The 19,381-nt window shown below is 37.1% G+C and overlaps 1 protein-coding gene across 2 annotated transcripts in view; it reads left to right on the forward strand.

The window, feature by feature from the left end:
• Nucleotides 1-19,381, forward strand: part of Abca12 (ATP binding cassette subfamily A member 12) — a 162,293-nt gene that overhangs the window by 45,738 nt on the left and 97,174 nt on the right. For both annotated transcript variants that reach the window (XM_076866065.2, XM_076866066.2), the window contains exons 3-5: nt 1,406-1,559; nt 12,483-12,574; nt 14,174-14,271. In XM_076866065.2, the coding sequence (XP_076722180.2) occupies nt 1,406-1,559; nt 12,483-12,574; nt 14,174-14,271 (344 nt within the window). The remainder of the gene's footprint in view (nt 1-1,405; nt 1,560-12,482; nt 12,575-14,173; nt 14,272-19,381) is intronic.

Below are 19,381 nucleotides of genomic sequence, written 5' to 3' on the forward strand. Positions count from 1 at the left end.
TTAAAAACAACAGACACGTTATTTTACATTTCTGGAGATTGGAAGTGAAGAATTTGATCTTAACTAAACAATAAGGTGTTTGCAGGGCTGCATGCCTTTTGGACTGTTTAGGGGAGAATCTGTTTTCTTGCCATTACTGGTTTCTACAGGCTGCCCACATTCCTTGGCTCTGGGTGACTTCTTCCATTTTGAAGATAAATAATATAGCATTTTCCTGAATCTCTCTCTTTCTATTCTCTTTTCTTCTGGCCAACTTTCCTGTGGCCCCTTCCCTTTTACTTCCAATTATCTTTCTTTAGGAAGATCTGTATTTAAGCTACTTGGATCAAATTTTTATTTATTATTCTCTTGCTAGTTTATTAGTGCAAAGCCATATTACTCCTTCTATTACAAAGAAAACTTTTCTTCTTCAAATGAAGATAGACCTGTACTGACACTCCTTTTTTTTTTTTTTTTTTTCTTAACAGATTTATGAGGAAATGAAGGTTTTGCTTGTTAGCTTTCAGTCTGGAATTTCCCTTGTATTTTCTAAATCTGTCTCTTTAGAAAGTTCGTTGTCTCCATATTTTCCCAAAGGGAAGAATTTAGTGTTTTAATATCAAATTGAATTGTGAAAAGATTTGTATTTCACAGCTTGCCAACTGTCTTTTATCATCACATTTTATGAAGCAAATGTTAAAGTAAAGGTTACAAAACCCTTTACTGTTATTGTTCTTGTTTCCTGTGATTAATTTTTGGGGAAATCTGCATATTCATTCACATCACTTTCTATTGTTTTTTATACAGGGGAAAAAAAAGAATTGCACAAAGGATAATTAAAATGTTACATTTTGAAGAAACCAAAAAATGTCTCCTAGTATCTGAAAACTTGAGTGCACTTACACCCACTTTGATTATAAAAGTAGACATTTATGCTCTGGGGAAAAGAAGGTTAATATATGGCCAAAAGGAAAAAATCAAATGAAATTCTGTTCATACGGTTTTAAAATATTTTTTTTTGTTTTCTGATATTTCCTTTAATGATATTTTATAAACTTCCCCATATTAATTGATACTTCATTGATGCTTGTGTTTTATTATATTTATACACTGTGATTTATTTTTAAAAAAACACTTCAGCAAACACTCTTGAAACACCTTTAATAATTTCCTTAGAATAAACCCCAGAAGAAAGATCCCTGGAGCAGCAAGCATATTTAAGCCTTTAAATAATATTAGTAAATTAGAAAAATCATGTTAAACAAAACAACCTCCATAACTAATGTTAGTTGTAGAGATAGGCTACTTTGTAGAACCCAAATAGTATTATCTAATAGGAAATTTCAGAAATGCGGTTATTACTATTCTTTTTTCTCTGCCCAGGCAAATGTGTCATAGTAATATAACTATTATTTATTAATTTCAGGTTACCTGGCACCTCGAAACCTTCCTAGTACCGGATTCTTCCCGTTCTTACAAACCCTACTCTGTGATACAGACTCTAAATGCAAAGACACACCCTATGGGCCTCTAGATCTGCTTCGTAGGAAAGGAATCAACGATGCAGTGTTTAAAGACAGGTAGGGGCACTTCCCATGTGTGTTGAGTTTTTCTGAGAGATAAAATAATTTTTACTTATGAGATAACCTGTGTAGGTCTTCCTATAAATCTATACAATCTTATTTTCTGTGTCCACAAATGTGATGATGTGACTATGAAAAAGACAAGGTAAGTACACGTTAGAATCACTTTGATTATGTGAGATGGTGCGTAATCTATTTTGAGTAAATTATTCAAATTTTGCTTTTTTTAAAAGATGAATAGTCAAGGCAGTTCTACCCTCCTTCCCCCAAAGATCATCTGTCAGTGACACATGGTCCTATGATTTCATCACAAGCATCAGAAAAGTGTCAAGGGCATCGTTTCCAGGAAGAATGACATATTTATGTGACTCTATGTGGTACTTCCAGATGAAATAAAAACTAGAAAGTACAAATAAGAAAATTAAGGACGTCAAAATTTAAAGTAATAAAGTTGAATGTATATATAATTCAACGACAACCTTTAAATGAGGTTAATGTGTGCTCTATTTTATGATGTGAGAAGCAGCTGAAGAATGAAGATAGGGAATCTGGACCATTCACAATCTCAATTTTCCTTCCCAAAGAGATTCCCAGGGGCCTCACTATCTGCAGAACCGAAAAACAATATTGTAATTTTGGAGTCAACCGTGAGATAATTCTGCTGCTAGAGATTTTTTTAAAGTGTCTCTTGAGAAAAGATCACATTTATGTACACTCAGAGATATTTGGTTCCCAAACATGAATATTAAATTCCTTCACATGTACCACAATTTCTCCTTTAATATCGTCACTGTGATTTTGATCATTAAATAATATGGGTGAAGTTTTAAGAGAGAGCAACTACAAACTCTTTAGCATAAAATAAAAACATGTCAAGAATTTTCATGGGAAACAACTTGGGACACAAAATTTTTGCATTACTAATTTGCACTGGTTTTGTTGTTTTACTAAAGTCAATCAGTCCTGGTGCTTAGGACAATTCTGATGTTCATCCATTCATTATTAATTTATTCAAGAGACAATAACGGAGGTACTTCTGTGCCACAACCACCACTCCAAGCACCATGATACAGTGGTGAATAAAATAGATTTTTTTACCCTTTTGTCACTTGCATTCTCATGAAAGGGGAAGCAAAAATAAATAACATAATGGCATAGAAATAAATGCATCAGCAAGAAAATAAAATTAGGTCGAGAAATACAAGTTGAAAGGTGGGGACTTAATGGAATAGCAGGAGAAGACCTCTTTTAGAAAGTGACATTTGGGTAGAGACCAACAGAGACAAGGAGAAACCCCAGCAGTATGTGAACTTCTAGGAGAGAGTGTCACACACAAAGAAACTGAGACCTGAGGTGGGGCAACCTGACCATTTAGAGGAGCATGAAATCAGCTAATGTGGCTGGAGCACAGGGAGGGATGATGAAAGTGGCAGGGATGTGCTGACACAGGACACAGGAGACAGAGCACACAGACTCAAAGGTAAGGGACTGCCGCCATCTGCATGGTGGTTAATTCAGAAAACTGGCAAGGGATGATGGGGGATTAAGAAAGATGAACAAATATTTAGAGAGAAAAGTGGGATCAGGCAGGACACTGATCTTGGATGGAGAAGCAGTGACACAGAGCTGGCCCATAATCAGGAAGTTAAAGATTATGTAGGCATCGTTCTTTGTGCACTAAAAAGTTACAGGACTAAAAAAATTCTTGCAGCTCTTTCACAGTTGCAGTGCTAGGAGCTTCCTGTGGCACCCAGGAAGCCCATTGTCTAAAGTTTCTATTAAGCAGGCAGGCTTGAAGGTTACAGCACTGGTGTAACATTGTAGTTATCTTTCTATGCTCAGAATCCTCTATACCTGGGAGTTTGTATCTGAAACTGGAGGTTAAAAACTAAATGGCTCCGTGGCTAGCACAGAATCCCCTATTGAATAGGGTATCAACATAGCAACTGGGCTATCTTGATGGGCACCTTTGCACAGAGAGTTTTCCCTGAGGGGCATCCCCTCTGTTACAGGACAATTTCAAAACCTATAATTGAGTTGCCACTCCTGATAGGGGACAGCTTGGTAATTTTAACCAAGTGAGAAGCCATTAAGAAGTTTTAAGTACAGAAGTGATACAACCCATGGTTTTGAGAATAGCATGCTCTAGGTGAACACAAACGTCGCCTTGTTGCCTCAGTGAACACCAGTGTAAGTTTCTGTAAGGAGACCAAAGCCAGCTAGAGTTTCTGACCTTTTGTGCAATCCGCATAAAGGTGATATGGAAGGAAGAGTGGTATTCCCTATTGTTCCGGAGTTGATGGTCCATGTGAGTGATGAATTAGATGTGATTTGTGCCAGAGTTCTAATGGGAAGATATTAAATCAATAACAATAACAGGAGAAGGTGTGACTAGCATGCCTGAGCAACAAATCCTTATACTTAGAGTAAAAAGAGAACTTTTGCTGAGGAAAAGAGCATGGGGAAAACCTTCATGAGGTTTACCGGAGATGAACATTTTGTAAAGCAAGTATTAGAGGAAATATGGACAACATTCACGTCCATGATATACAACTGGATTACAACCCCACCTGGGGCTTTCTTCTCTATACCTTTGTTCCTCATGAAAAACTGTCAGGTCTCTAGCCCAATTGTGCCAGGGCTAGATAGGTTGCCAGGAGATGAAAGAAAATACCTAGAGACTGCACACTAGACACAAGGCTTTGAGGAGAAATGCTCACAGTGAAGGCTCAGTGGCAATAGGCTGACCAAATACCACCTTCACCCCTCGTAGTGTTTTGTCTGTGGTGGCCAGCTGAATAAGTGACATGTATCCTCTCCACAGTCCTCTCGGTTTTGCACCAGTCACCACTGAGAGAGGGGTTTTATATGTTAGGCTTCAGAAGCAGTGGCATCATCAGTATTAGTTTGCTTGTATGACCAGCCTCCCAAGGAGCAAGTGCCCTGGTGTACATGCGAGAAAGTAGCTTTCTACAGATAACACTAAACTTACCCTAAGTATAACATACGTGAGACAAAGTCAGTGTCCTTCTAGTTTCTCTAGGAATTCCTGGCCTGGGCCTGTTCTCTTTGTTCCCTTGACTTGGCTAGCTTCCTGTGGGGTGGGAATAAAAGGGCATTCCAGCATCATGGCATCTTACTGTGTTCCTTTTCTCTAAGGATGATACAAGAACTAACTAAGAAGGAAAGAGTTAACATCTCTAAGAAGATACACTTCCCCCAAAAGGAGTATTTTTCAAAGCTGTAGTATAGAGAATCAAACTCATGGGGTTGTGTGGGATGAGACTTTATGTTGGTTTTGGAAGTAGATTAAAGTCCAAGTTTATTTGATCATCTAGTGATTATTCTCTAGCCATATCTGTTTTTCTGTTTCATTCTAACCTCCAGGTAGTTTGTCTAGCTCAAGTTGCATGTTGCTGTGCATTCTGTATTTTTTCAGAACTACAAGTAATTGGAGCTTAATTTAGAAAATTATGTACAATAATAAAATTGTATTAATGATATTTCCTACCATGCTATTAACTTTTATGTTTTATATAGCTGTGCAATGAAAGTGGCGTGTGGTTACTGGGTAAACCATTCCACTAAATTGCTTCCTTTGGTGAAGGAAGATTCAGCAGCATAGCCTCATTAAGAAACAAAGCAGTCTTCCTTTTCTCTTCTGTAAGTGAGGAAAGAAATGGCACCTTTGGTCTCATCAAAAGATGACTGCCATGTTTCTTTTAATAGAACGCTCTTCTGAAAGACATGATCACACTGCAGTCACTACTTGCTGGCCAGTCGCCAAGTGTTTTGATGTGATTTTTCTTTTGGCACTAGCCTTCTGTTATTAAATTCATACTTCTCCAGGCATTAGCTTCAGGACGAGATGTTTTAAAAAAATCCAACACTGTACTCAGCATCCACTCTAGCGAGCTGTCTGAAAAAAGAAATGATTACATTTATGGTTTTCTTGCTTTTTTGCACAATGGATGATCTGACATCACAGATCTAACCCTTGTCTTTCCTCCCTATATTCATGTAAGAATGCATCAAACAGTAGGAGCCCCTGGCTGTGCCATTGCTCACACAGTTGGCGAATGGCAGAGATCATCCCCCAGAGCTTACAGGGTCATTATTTGGAGAAGTGATTCAGCATTCCTATAGATCCTGGGGAGAAATTGCCTCTATGGGTTTGCTCCCTAATCTCATTGACACTTATCCATGACCTGTGTTTTCTCAATTCATACCTCTGCTTCTATTGTATGAATCCTATAGAACTTGAAAAACAGCTAATCCAATTTTACTTAGAGATAATTTTAAAATGCCTAGGGTTTTGTTTAAAATTGAAAAAATATAAATGAGTTTAGAAATTAACCTAAAGATGTTATTGGGAATGTAAGACAAGCAGATATAGAATAGGCATTTGCCCTCATTTGACTATAAAGATGACATAGGATGTCTAGGTGTCTTATTGTTTTAATTTTGAGGTATAGCCATTTAGTAACCATTTTAGCTAGAATTAGTATAAAAAGAAAGATTAAAATTCATTTATCTAAAAACTTGCTGGGGGAATATATTAACTGCCATTCAAGCCAAGCTCTTCATTCATTCAGTAGAATGCATTTAATATATACAGTGTGCTACTAGGACTATGCAAGTTGCTGTTGATTCAGAAAATGATATGCCCTGCAAGAATTTACAACCTAGTAGAAAAGGGAGACAGAGAGACAAGATGGCAGGAAAATGACTACATAACATGGTAAATGTAATAAATATTTGTTTAGCTCCTACTGTGCCCAGAACATTAGCACAAATGCTGAATAGGTATGTAAGTTCCTAAAGGTATTGTTTTTTTTTATTATTTATTTATTTATTTATTTATTTTTTTAATTGGTTGTTCGAAATATTACAAAGCTCTTGACATCTCATATTGTTTGTGTCTGAGGAGTCTGAGTCTTATGTTGTTTGTATTATTGCAGTGGAAGTAGGTGTGGGTTGGGAGATTTCAGGAGAGTTCTCCCAGAGCCGGTAAGGGTGTGGTCATTAAGGACAAATAAGGTGTGGCTACCAGAATCCAAGAAGGTGTGTTTGAGAAAGGCCATGGAGGAAGAATCCCAGAATTCAGTGAAAGAGAAAAACAGATGGAGGCTCCTGTACAGTAGGCAAAGAATAGGCAGATAGCTTTGCTTCTGATTGTAATGGAGAAATCGTCTATTTCCTTGAAGCATTGCCCAATGAGCCTGCCTACTTCTTGGCTAGCAGAGCATAATCTGCACAATGTCATTAGAAAGACACCCTGGTGTCATCCCCTCCCCATTCTGCATGTTCCTAACACATATGCACCTTCTCATCTGCCCAACATTGTGCCTTTAAAATCTTTTACAAGCGTATTTGTTTGGGTTACATAATATAACTCCTAAGCCCTTCCTAAGAATCTAAAAAAATCCTAAGACAGGATAATGCATTAAGGCATCTCAATCTTGATTATAACTGGGTCACTTTGAAAAGAGAGATGTTTTGAATGTGGACCATCAGAGATTACATCTGAAGCCTGGGTGACCCTTAAGGAATTAAGGTCAGGATGAAGTGCAAGAAGATGATTAAATCAATTAAGATTTCCATCTGAATGACTGTGTGGAGACAGCCAGGGAGGATGGCTGCCTGGAAGCCCTGAGAGTCTCATGACCATGATAGTGCCCTCAGTTCCTGTTTGCAGTTAAGAAGCAATGATGAAAGTCATCTGGAACTGGGATTAGAAGCAGGTTCAGGGCATCATATTTCACATCTTCTTTCCAGATGTCACTAACATAATTATAATTCTTGGGAAAAGAGAAAAATACATATAAAAAATGAACTAACCCTTAAGAGACAAAAAAGAATGTCAAAATTTTCTTTCCTGGATTTGCCATATGCCTCTTTCCCAGTAGGAATTCCTTTTATAGACAAAATTTATCATGGTGCCTGCATACCACCCATACAGGTAGTCTTTCCTTTCACAGGAAATTAAGACTCGGAATGAGGCATAACGTCTACCATTATGATGATATATATAAATGTGACATTTCCCAAATGTAGCTGTTGGTAGACATGACTGAGAAGTCAAATCTATTCTGGGTTTAGTTTTCCTCCTAACATAATGGAAATCTTGAATGCAAGATGTTTCCCTTATTGGGTCCCATTCAAAACAGAGCCTGATAAATACCACTGAGCAAGGTGCGTGACTCTGACATCTCAAAGGAGAGCTCTCAGTCAACTCAGCGGTACTCGACGTATAGCGCAGTCCATGAAAATTAGTTAAGTGATGCCACACAGACTACTTGGTGATTTGAGTCACTCACCCCAGGATTGAATGTTCTGGAATCAGATTAGCATACATTCCAAGTTCAGGGGGCATCTAAGTTTTGCATAATGCTTTAATATATTTCCCAGCGATATCCAGTATGGGATAGAGTCTATGTGACTTTCTCAGAGCTGTTAAGTCTCTTGGGTTGGCCCTAGGGAGTGAGAATGGGGAAGAGTTACCATTGAATAGTTCTACTTATGTGTCATAGTCTAGTGCAGGGTTTCTCAGCCTTGATGTTATTAATACTTGGGACAAATAATTCTTTGTTGTCTCTGTGTTGTAGAGTGTTTAGTAGCACCCCTAGCCTCTACCTACTAGGTGTCAGTAGCACCCACCCACACAGTTGTGACAACCAATTATATCTCTAAATATTGCTAAATAATCTCTAAGGGAGACAGGCAAAATAGCCCCTGGATGAGAACCACTGTTCTAGAGAAAGCAAGGAGGGAATATGTTAAGGAAGTAAAAGGGTTGAATTAGGATTGTGATTCTCAGGATCTTACTCTATAAAGATTACCAATGATATCTGATTCAGGAGCTCCTGTCTTGTATTCCCCTCATCCCCTATGCATGCCCTTACTCAGTTATTAACCATCAATATATTTCAAACTTAGTTTTCTTACTTGACTTGACCATTATAATACATATAGTAGGAATTTAACAAATGTTATGAGTTAATGAGTTAATTAATGCATTTGTCAGGTACAGTATAAGATTATGTGTTTGTGTCTGGGTGCCATCCTTGGGTGTTTCCTCTTCCAAGAATGTTTGCAGAATCAGGTATGCAATGAGGATAGCAGATCAAGGCCATTTAAAAAAGGTGCTTCCTCAGCCATAAAGTGTTTCAAGAGACATTCTTTATTATCAAGTACCCAATGGCTTTTCATGTGTTAAACAATCATACTATCAGCCAACACAGTGCCCTCTAGGCTTTTCTCAATAAGATAAAAATTGATTATTACTACAAATGGAAAAATCCTTTCATAAATAATGAAATTAAATACACCCACAAAATGAAGCAAGGATTACAATACCCTGGTTAAGGTCCTTTGCCTCATCCACTTGACCAGCTACGGCTTGGTAGTTCCAGACCTACAAAATAATGGAGTATATCTACTTGGTGTTCTACTTCCTGAGAATTCTAGGATTCTGAGGGGACGACACTGAGAGCATGTGTGCATAAGTATTGGACTTAAGCTCCATGCTGATGGTAAAGGTTGTGTTTGCACCATCTTCTTTTGTGAGTACTTTGATGAAAAGCTAATGTTGGTTGAGTCCCTGTGACCACAGGGTCCACAGAGATACTCAGTACACAGATCTCACTTTATAATCACAACCACTTTGTAAGATAGGTGTCTTAGTCAACTTAAAGGAGGGGAAATTTATTGGGAGTTCATGGTTTCAGAGGTTTTCGTCTATAAATGCCGCACTCCATTGTTCTGGGCCCAGGGTCCATCATGGGTGAAGTGTGTGGTGGAGAGAGGCAGCTCCTCTCATGGCAGCAAGGAAACAGAAGGGGTCTAGAGGAGGCAACAGGCTGCAGGAAGAACAACTCTTCTAGGACACATCTCCGGTGACCCACCTCCCTGAGCTTTGCCCTCCCTGACTATAGTTACCACCCAGTCGTCCCATTCAAACTAGGATGAATCAATTAGGTTACAGCTGTCATAACCCAATCATTTTACCTTTGAATGTTCCTACCTTAACAGGAGCTTTGGGGGACATCTCAGTTCCAAACCATAATAATAGGTATTTGCATTCCTAATGTATAGATGAGGGACAGGATTCCTGGAATCAGAGCTGAAATTCCAAAGGTGTCTTCTAACTCTAAAGCTCTTTCTGCCACACCCCAGCAAAACTCTTTTTATTTAATGGGTCATCAGATCACATAGTCCAGTACTATGCTCGATGTTGGGAACTTAAAGATGAATGAGATGTGATACCTGCTTCCAAAGACGTAACATTCTAGAATGAAAAAGTGGTGGGAATAGTTACATTTGGATATAGATAAGTATGTAAAAAAAAATGTGTGAAACAAGGGAGAGGGTATTATTTCATCAGTATTAGGAAGCTTTGTCTGTAAGCATGATTATGCTCATTAGAAAATTCAGAAAATGCCATTAACTCAATTAGACTGGTTTCCTTCTTTCTATCATTTACTAATTGAATAGTCATCAGGCCTGGTGGCACATACTATACTCCCAATGATTTGGGAGGCTAGCAGGAGGATTGCAAGTTGGAGGCCAGCCTTTTCAATTTAGAGAGACCCTGTCTTAAAATTATAAAGGATTAAGGATGTAGCTCAGTGGTAGAGCACCTCAGAGTTTAACACCCAGTACTGGGGGGAGGAACAAAAATAATAGAATTAATTATCTCTGAGGAAAATAAGTTGTATTCCAACTTATAGACTAAATTTACCTTCTTGCTCACATACTCTCTTTTGTCCATTTGTTTTGTTTCTGCTTTATTTAAAGAAAACAGTTTTAATGTCCAATGGGAGTGGACACATGCCATTACACCATATTTTATAAATGCAAAATGAAACTGGAGAAAATTTTCAGGAAGAAGGATAGCAAAGAACACATGATATCCCAAGCTCTCACTTCCACAGAAAGACCACAGAATAGGATGTAGGGAACCACGTAACCATGGGCACTTCCTGATCCAGAAAAGTCCTCTGGAAAAAGGGACCTCCCTGGTTCCTTTTCTGGAGTGGTCACTTTACTGCTGAGTGAGCTCAGTCCAGATGAGCCAGATGCTTGCTGGGAACAGAATGAGCCTGTCCCATTTTGATGTTTTAAGAATATTGGTAAGAGTAGTTATCTAAATATGAGAAGATGGCTCGATAGTCCACTTGGAGCAGTTGGGGCTTTGCTTCTGCAAGAGCCCATTTTCTTAACTTCCAATTGTCTCTTACTTTTTTCTTCCTCACTCACATTTATTATTCAGTCCATTTTCCCTTGCTCCTTCATTGCTATTTTGATCTTTGTTATTCTCCCTTTGGTTTTCGTTTCTGTCCCTAGTCCTTAAAAATTTTATGAAGGCCATTTCCCTCTTTGTTTTCAAAATGTATTGATATTCAATAGTCTTCCTTATAGAGTTGCAAGCTGAATTGGAAAAAAAAAAGTAAGCCCAACTTTCTCAAACTTTTGAAACTTCTTTTTGAGAAAAGGGAAAAGGTTCAGGTCAGTTCTTATTTTTATCTGGGTTTTCCCATTCAAATAGCATAAGGAATGTAGGGAGATTTAGGGGAATACAGACAAGGTCATGAATAATTCAAGCATACACTAGAATGCAGAACTTTTGGAGCAACCAGTATATTTTAAGGAGAATATTAGAAAAACACTGGGGAATGGAAACAAATATTACCTCTTCTTATCATTTTTATAAGAAGAACACACCACAAAAATATTGAATGTACTTTTCCAATATAAATAACAGCAACCTTGTTTCCAAAACAGAAGTCAAACTGAACCACAGTAGTAAGTAGAAATGCTCTCCATCTTAATGTATCTTTAATATGCTTTTTAAATAAAAAAGCTACGTGAAATTTAAAACTTTTCAGAACTCTGGATATTATGTACATCCAGATGTTTGTATTGATTTTATTTTTGAAATATATAATTTGTTTTAGGCACTTACAGATAGGTATGTCCAGTTTTCAAAAAAATTAAACAGGAAATGATTTTTTTAAGAGGGTTATTTAATTGTAGGAAGGTCTAATAATATTTTCTTCCAAAATCTAGTGAGATGATATTGTGTGGGATTGCTGGCACCACATGCTCTTATCATTGCATTGACACACTGGGGCAGTTGAACATCTGGTTACGTTCCTTTTATACCTGGTACCACCTGTGGTGACAACAGTGACAGTTCCTGGCACATACTAGATACTCAATAAATGCTGTTTCTTTTCCTTCTTCCTTGAATCTGTCTTACAAGTACTATTAAACTGAGAAAATCTTCAAGGCAATCTATCTTTGATTGTTGACAAATACATAGACCTTTGTTTCAGTCTCCAGAAAACCCATGGACTCATCTATTTGGGATCTATCACCTTCTGAAGAGAAAAACATATCAGAAAAATTTTATTTTTATTTTTAAAATTAATTTTTATTTATATATGACAGCAGAATGTATTATAATTCTTATTATGCATATAGAGCACAATTTTCATATCTCTGGTTGTATACAAAGTATATTTACACCAATTCGTGTCTTCATACCTGTACTTTGGATAATAATGTCCATCACATTCCACCATCATTTCTAACCCCATGCCCCCTCCCTTCCCCATAAACGCTTCCAATAATTTTAATTTCCATTCCAGTCATTTCCTTACTGTAGGATTAAAAGAAAATAACTATTTTTAAACTTCCTCTAGGTCATTTTCTCTGAATAAAAATTTACCTTCCAGAAGATCTTATATATTCATTGGTGTATGGTTAGGTGAATTCTTCCCTTAATATCCTAGAAAGTAGATGAAGAATTTGAAAGTCCTAAGAGAGCTCTGAAATCTGCCACATAATGCATTGCTTTAACTAACTGAAATTAATGTGGGTAAAGTTACAGAGTTCTTACTTTTTCTTCTTTAGCGAAATTCTGAAAAAGTCATCCAACCTGGAGAAGGACAGTAATTTATCACTCCAGAGCACTCAAGTTCCAGAAAGAAGACATGCATCGTTGGGTAAGCTAACTCTTTTTTTTTGCAGAGTATAGAATAGGCCTTTTGGAACAGCCAGCAATGGTCTAATCTTTAAAGGGTTCATACCTCAAACTTTGAAAACAAAGATGGAATGCTTAGTATATCTCTAAGACATCAGAATATTCCCCATGGTTGCCTGAGTGCAGTGGTATAATTATATAAAGTTCACCAGAATCATAAGAAACTAAGTTCTTATCGAAATACCCTTTAGAAACAAAGTCCTAGGTGTTGAGAATTGTACTGTGTCCCAGAATCGAATCTGAATTCTTTACTTGTCTGCAATTAGATGGTTATGGGATGGTCATAAAGCCTGGTAATAAACATTATTGGAAAGTATCTAAAATACATTAGAGACTAGGGATATATTAGTGAACAAAAGATTTTTGTATGTTGAAATATGTGCTCTAGGGGAAGAATAAGGAGTGTCTTTAACAATGCCATGGAATATTTTACACTAGGACATTAAATAGCATTCCGATACAAGTTGATGAAGTCAATGAAAGAAGTCCTGAGTTAATGTAGTAGGAACATGGTGGTAAATGTTTTTGAGTAGTTAATGTTCTGTTATGAATGATCTGTGGGTGTTTGGCTGAGTAGGTTAAATCACAGTAGAAATAAGGTCATGGTCTTATGGTTCAGTAATCTTTGCTTTGCTCAGTAGCCACCAATTGTGTTTCTCCTCCTGGCTAGTCATCTCACAAATGTTATTTCCTTGGTCTGGAGAAATCAGACAGTAAATTCTTTAGCCCCATGGGCACTAAAATAAAGCACACACCTTTCTGATGATGGGTTACTGGTGTCTTTGAATACTAAAATTCTTTGTTATGAGGATAATAAATACTTGTGTTCAAAATTCATAAAACTCACCATATTGGCTTACTGAATATCCATGGTATAAATAAATGTATACTTCTAGCTAATTCTCTAAACTCAGAAAACTCTGCCACATTATAAATAGTACTAGATGAGGACCCTTTGGGAATTACTTAATTAGAATATACTGTAGGCTGGACTAATTGCTTCATTCCATTTATTTGATCTGAAATATCATTCAGAAACCACTTTGGGGAGGAGAGAATTTATGATCCTAAGCAGATTTCAGCATCCCAATTGGACAATTAAAAAGAAAGACCATTATCACCAGATGTGCATTGGCAGATCCTTTGAACAGATGTTGGATATGATGGATCTGTGGAGCTAGTAGAGGCACCTCAAATCCTCTAGGCCTGCAGAGAAATGATTCAGTTTATTGGGCAATAATATTGATGATGAAGTTTAATGATACAAACTGGAATGAAAGCAAATGACATCTGAATGAATGGGGAAAAAAAACAGGAGCTGACCAAAACCATCATAATTTTATGTGAAGAGAAAATCTCATGGATTTGCCATTTGTCAGTGTGAAACTTTCACCCGAGCGACATAGTTAAGCACATTCTTGTCGTGGGGTATATGAGGTTACAAAGGATTGTTATGGATTCTTATGTAATCCTGTTCGTGTATGTGTGTGTGTGTGTGTGTGTGTGTGTGTGCGTGCACGCACGCATGTGTCTAAAATTCTAATACATTCTTCTACTACAGTTCTGGTACTTCCCAGTCCAAGTTCTGATTTGGAAGAAGCTGGAACAGAAACTTTTAATGGCAGTCAAGTGCTTGCACGGATCCTTGGTTTGGAAAAGGTAACTTCATTTAGTTTTTTTTTTTTAAGAGAGAGAGAGAGAGAGAGAGAGAGAGAGAGAGAGAGAATTTTTAATATTTATTTTTTAGTTTTTGGCGGACACAACATCTTTGTTTGTATGTGGTGCTGAGGATCGGACTCTGGCCACACGCATGCCAGGCGAGCGCGCTATCGCTTGAGCCACATCCCAGCCCTTCATTTAGTTTTTTAATGGGCAAATAATAAAGAGGTTGAACAAATGTGTTTGGGTTATTGGAAGGATCTCTCACATAGCAAGAAGCTTGGAGTGCCTTTTCCATTTAAGTAACATCTCAGGCACTTTCTTTTTTCTAGGCACTCAATAACTGCTTAATTTTAAGATATTGTGAGGTTCCTTCAGTTCCTGGGCATTTATTTACTTCCCTGGTAAGTTCCTTAATTGAACTTAAGGTTTCATTTAGTAAGAAGTAAGGTGGCATGATATGTGATTTTTTAACTTTCTGAAGTAGAGAAGAAAAAAAAATGAAGCTATGATACTCTCTGAACTTGTTACCTCATCCATACTAATAATGTCTTTTGGAAAATCAGAGTTTTGCAAAATATCTCCCCTAAGCAAGGAAATCCTTTTCTTTTTTTTTTTTTTTTCTTTTTTTCTTTTTTTTTTTTTTTAATTAATTTTTATTGTAGGTTGTTCAAAACATTACATAGTTTTTGATATATCATAATTCACACTTTGATTCAAGTGGGATATGAACTCCCATTTTTACCCCATATACAGATTGCAGAATCACATCAGTTGCACATTGATTTACATATTGCCATTCTGGAGTCTGTTGTATTCTGCTGCCTTTCCCATCCTCCGCTATCCCCCCTCCCCCCTCCCCTCCCCTCTTCTCTCTCTACCCCCTCTACTGTAATTCATTTCTCCCCCTTATATTTTCCCTCCTTTCCCCTCACTTCCTCTTGTATGTAATTTTGTATACCCCTGAGGGTCTCCTTCCATTTACATGCAATTTCCCTTCTCTCTCCCTTTCCCTCCCACCTCTCATCCCTGTTTAATGTTAATCTTCTTCTCATGCTCTTCTTCCCTATTCTGTTCTTAGTAACTCTCCTTATATCAAAGAAGACATTTGGCATTTGTTTTTAAGGGATTGGCTAGCTTCACTTAGCATAATCTGCTCTAATGCCATCCATTTCCCTCCAAATTCTATGATTTTGTCATTTCTTAATGCAGAGTAATACTCCATTGTGTATAAATGCCACATTTTTTTTATCCATTCGTCTATTGAAGGGCATCTAGGTTGGTTCCACAGTCTTGCTATTGTGAATTGTGCTGCTATGAACATGGATGTAGCAGTGTCCCTATAGTGTGCTCTTTTTAGGTCTTTAGGGAATAGACCGAGTAGTGGAATAGCTGGATCAAATGGTGGTTCCATTCCGAGCTTTCCAAGAAATCTCCATACTGCTTTCCAAATTGGCCGCACCAATTTGCAGTCCCACCAGCAATGTACAAGAGTACCCTTTTCTCCACATCCTCGCCAGCACTTGTTGCTGTTTGACTTCCTAATGGCTGCCAATCTTACTGGAGTGAGATGGTATCTTAGGGTGGTTTTGATTTGCATTTCTCTGACTGCTAGAGATGGTGAGCATTTTTTCATATACTTGTTGATTGATTGTATGTCCTCCTCTGAGAAATTTCTGTTCAGGTCCTTGGCCCATTTGTTGATTGGGTTATTCGTTATCTCATTGTCTAATTTTTTTAGTTCTTTGTATATTCTGGATATTAGGGCTCTGTCTGAAGTGTGAGGAGTAAAGATTTGTTCCCAGGACGTAGGCTCCCTATTCACCTCTCTTATTGTTTCTTTTGCTGAGAAAAAACTTTTTAGTTTTAGTAAGTCCCATTTGTTGATTCTAGTTATTAACTGTTGTGCTATGGGTGTCCTATTGAGGAATTTGGAGCCCGACCCCACAGTATGTAGATCATAGCCAACTTTTTCTTCTATCAGACGCCATGTCTCTGATTTGATATCAAGTTCCTTGATCCACTTTGAGTTAACTTTTGTGCATGGCGAGAGAAAGGGATTCAGTTTCATTTTGTTGCATATGGATTTCCAGTTTTCCCAACACCATTTGTTGAAGATGCTATCCTTCTTCCATTTCATGCTTTTAGCCCCTTTATCAAATATAAGATAGTTGTAGTTTTGTGGATTGGTTTCTGTGTCCTCTATTCTGTACCATTGGTCCACCTGCCTGTTTTGGTACCAGTACCATGCTGTTTTTGTTACTATTGCTCTGTAGTATAGTTTGAAGTCTGGTATAGCTATGCCGCCTGATTCACATTTCCTGCTTAGAATTGTTTTTGCTATTCTGGGTCTTTTATTTTTCCATATGAATTTCATGATTGCTTTCTCTATTTCTACAAGGAATGCCGTTGGGATTTTGATTGGCATTGCATTAAACCTATAGAGAACTTTTGGTAATATCGCCATTTTGATGATGTTACTTCTACCTATCCATGAACAGGGTATATTTTTCCATCTTCTAAGATCTTCTTCTATTTCTCTCTTTAGGGTTCTGTAGTTTTCATTGTATAAGTCTTTCACCTCTTTTGTTAGGTTGATTCCCAAGTATTTTATTTTCTTTGAGGATATTGTGAATGGGGTGGTTGTCCTCATTTCCATTTCAGAGGATTTGTTGCTGATATACAGGAATGCCTTTGATTTATGCGTGTTGATCTTATAGCCTGCCACTTTGCTGAATTCATTTATTAGCTCTAATAGTTTCTTTGTAGACCCTTTTGGGTCTGCTAGGTATAGAATCATGTCATCTGCAAATAGTGATAATTTGAGTTCTTCTTTTCCTATTTTTATGCCTTTAATTTCTTTCGTCTGTCTAATTGCTCTGGCCAGTGATTCGAGAACTATGTTGAACAGAAGTGGTGAGAGAGGGCATCCCTGTCTTGTTCCAGATTTTAGAGGGAACGCCTTCAGTTTTTCTCCATTCAGAATGATGCTAGCCTGAGGCTTAGCATAGATTGCTTTTACAATGTTGAGGTATGTTCCTGTTATCCCTAGTTTTTCTAGAGTTTTGAACATAAAGGGATGCTGTACTTTGTCGAATGCTTTTTCCGCATCTATCGAGATGACCATATGGTTCTTATTTTTAAGCCTGTTGATGTGGTGAATAACATTTATTGATTTCCGTATATTGAACCAACCTTGCATCCCAGGGATAAATCCTACCTGATCATGGTGCACAATTTTTTTGATATGTTTTTGTATCCGGTTCGCAAGAAGTTTATTGAGGATTTTTGCATCTAGGTTCATTAGAGATATTGGTCTGTAGTTTTCTTTCTTTGAAGTGTCTTTGTCTGGTTTAGGAATCAGGGTGATGTTGGCCTCATAGAATGAATTTGGAAGTTCTCCCTCTTTTTCTATTTCCTTAAATAGCTTGAAAAGTATTGGTGTTAATTCCTCTTTAAAGGTTTTGAAAAACTCTGCTGTATACCCATCCGGTCCTGGGCTTTTCTTAGTTGGTAGTCTTTTGATGGTATCTTCTATTTCCTCAATTGATATTGGTCTGTTTAGGTTGTCAATATCCTCTTGGCTCAATCTGGGCAAATCATATGACTTAAGAAATTTATCGATGCCTTCACTATCTTCTATTTTATTGGAGTATAAGGATTCAAAATAATTTCTGATAATCTTCTGTATTTCTGAAGTGTCTGTTGTGATATTGCCTTTTTCATCCCGTATGCTGGTAATTTGAGTTCTCTCTCTTCTTCTCTTTGTTAGCGTGGCTAAGGGTCTGTCGATTTTATTTATTTTTTCAAAGAACCAACTTTTAGTTTTGTCAATTTTTTCAATTGTTTCTTTCGTTTCGATTTCATTAATTTCAGCTCTGATTTTAATTATTTCTTGTCTTCTACTTCTTTTGCTGTTTTTTTGCTCTTCTTTTTCTAGGATTTTGAGTTGAAGTATTAGATCATTTATTTGTTGGTTTTTTCTTTTTTTAAGGAATGAACTCCAAGCAATAAATTTTCCTTTTAGAACTGCTTTCAATGTGTCCCATAGATTCCGATATGTTGTGTCTGTGTTTTCATTTATCTCTAAGAATTTTTTAATTTCCTCCTTGATGTCTTCTATAACCCATTGATCATTCAGTAACCTATTGTTCATTCTCCAAGTGATGCATGATTTTTCCTTACTTCTTTTATTGTTGATTTTCAATTTCATTCCATTATGATCAGATAATATGCATGGTATTATCTCTACTCCTTTATATTGTCTAATAGTTGCCCTGTGACATAATATATGATCTATTTTTGAGAAGGATCCATGTGCTGCTGAGAAAAAAGTGTAACTGCTTGATGTTGGGTGGTATATTCTATATATGTCAATTAAGTCTAGGTTATTAATTGTGTTATTGAGCTCTATAGTTTCCTTATTCAACTTTTGTTTGGAAGATCTGTCCAGTGGTGAGAGAGGTGTGTTGAAGTCTCCCATGATTATTGTATGGTGGTCTATTAGACTCTTGAACTTGAGAAGAGTTTGTTTGATGAACATAGCTGCACCATTGTTTGGGGCATATATATTTATAATTGTTATGTCTTGTTGGTGTATGGTTCCCTTGAGAAGTATGTAGTGTCCCTCTTCATCCCTTTTGATTAACTTTGGCTTGAAATCTATTTTATTTGAAATGAGTATGGACACTCCTGCTTGTTTGCGAAGTCCATATGAGTGATATGATTTTTCCCAACCTTTCACCTTCAGTCTATGTATGTCTTTTCCTATCAGATGTGTCTCCTGAAGGCAGCATATTGTTGGGTCTTGTTTAGTGATCCATTCTGCTAGCCTGTGTCTCTTAATTGGTGAGTTTAAGCCATTAACATTTAGAGTTATTATTGAGATATGGTTTGTTCTTCCAGCCATATTTGTTTATTTATGTTACTAAACATGGTTTGTTTTCCTCTTTGATTATTCCCCCCCACCTTTACTGTACTACCTCCCGCTGTTGGTTTTCATTGATATTTTCCATTTCCTCTTCCTGTAATATTTTGCCGAGGATGTTTTGAAGAGCTGGTTTTCTAGCTGCAAATTCTTTTAACTTTTGTTTATCATGGAAGGTTTTAA

The sequence above is a fragment of the Callospermophilus lateralis genome, chromosome 9 (genome assembly GCF_048772815.1).
Source record: "Callospermophilus lateralis isolate mCalLat2 chromosome 9, mCalLat2.hap1, whole genome shotgun sequence".
NCBI lineage: Eukaryota > Metazoa > Chordata > Mammalia > Rodentia > Sciuridae > Callospermophilus > Callospermophilus lateralis.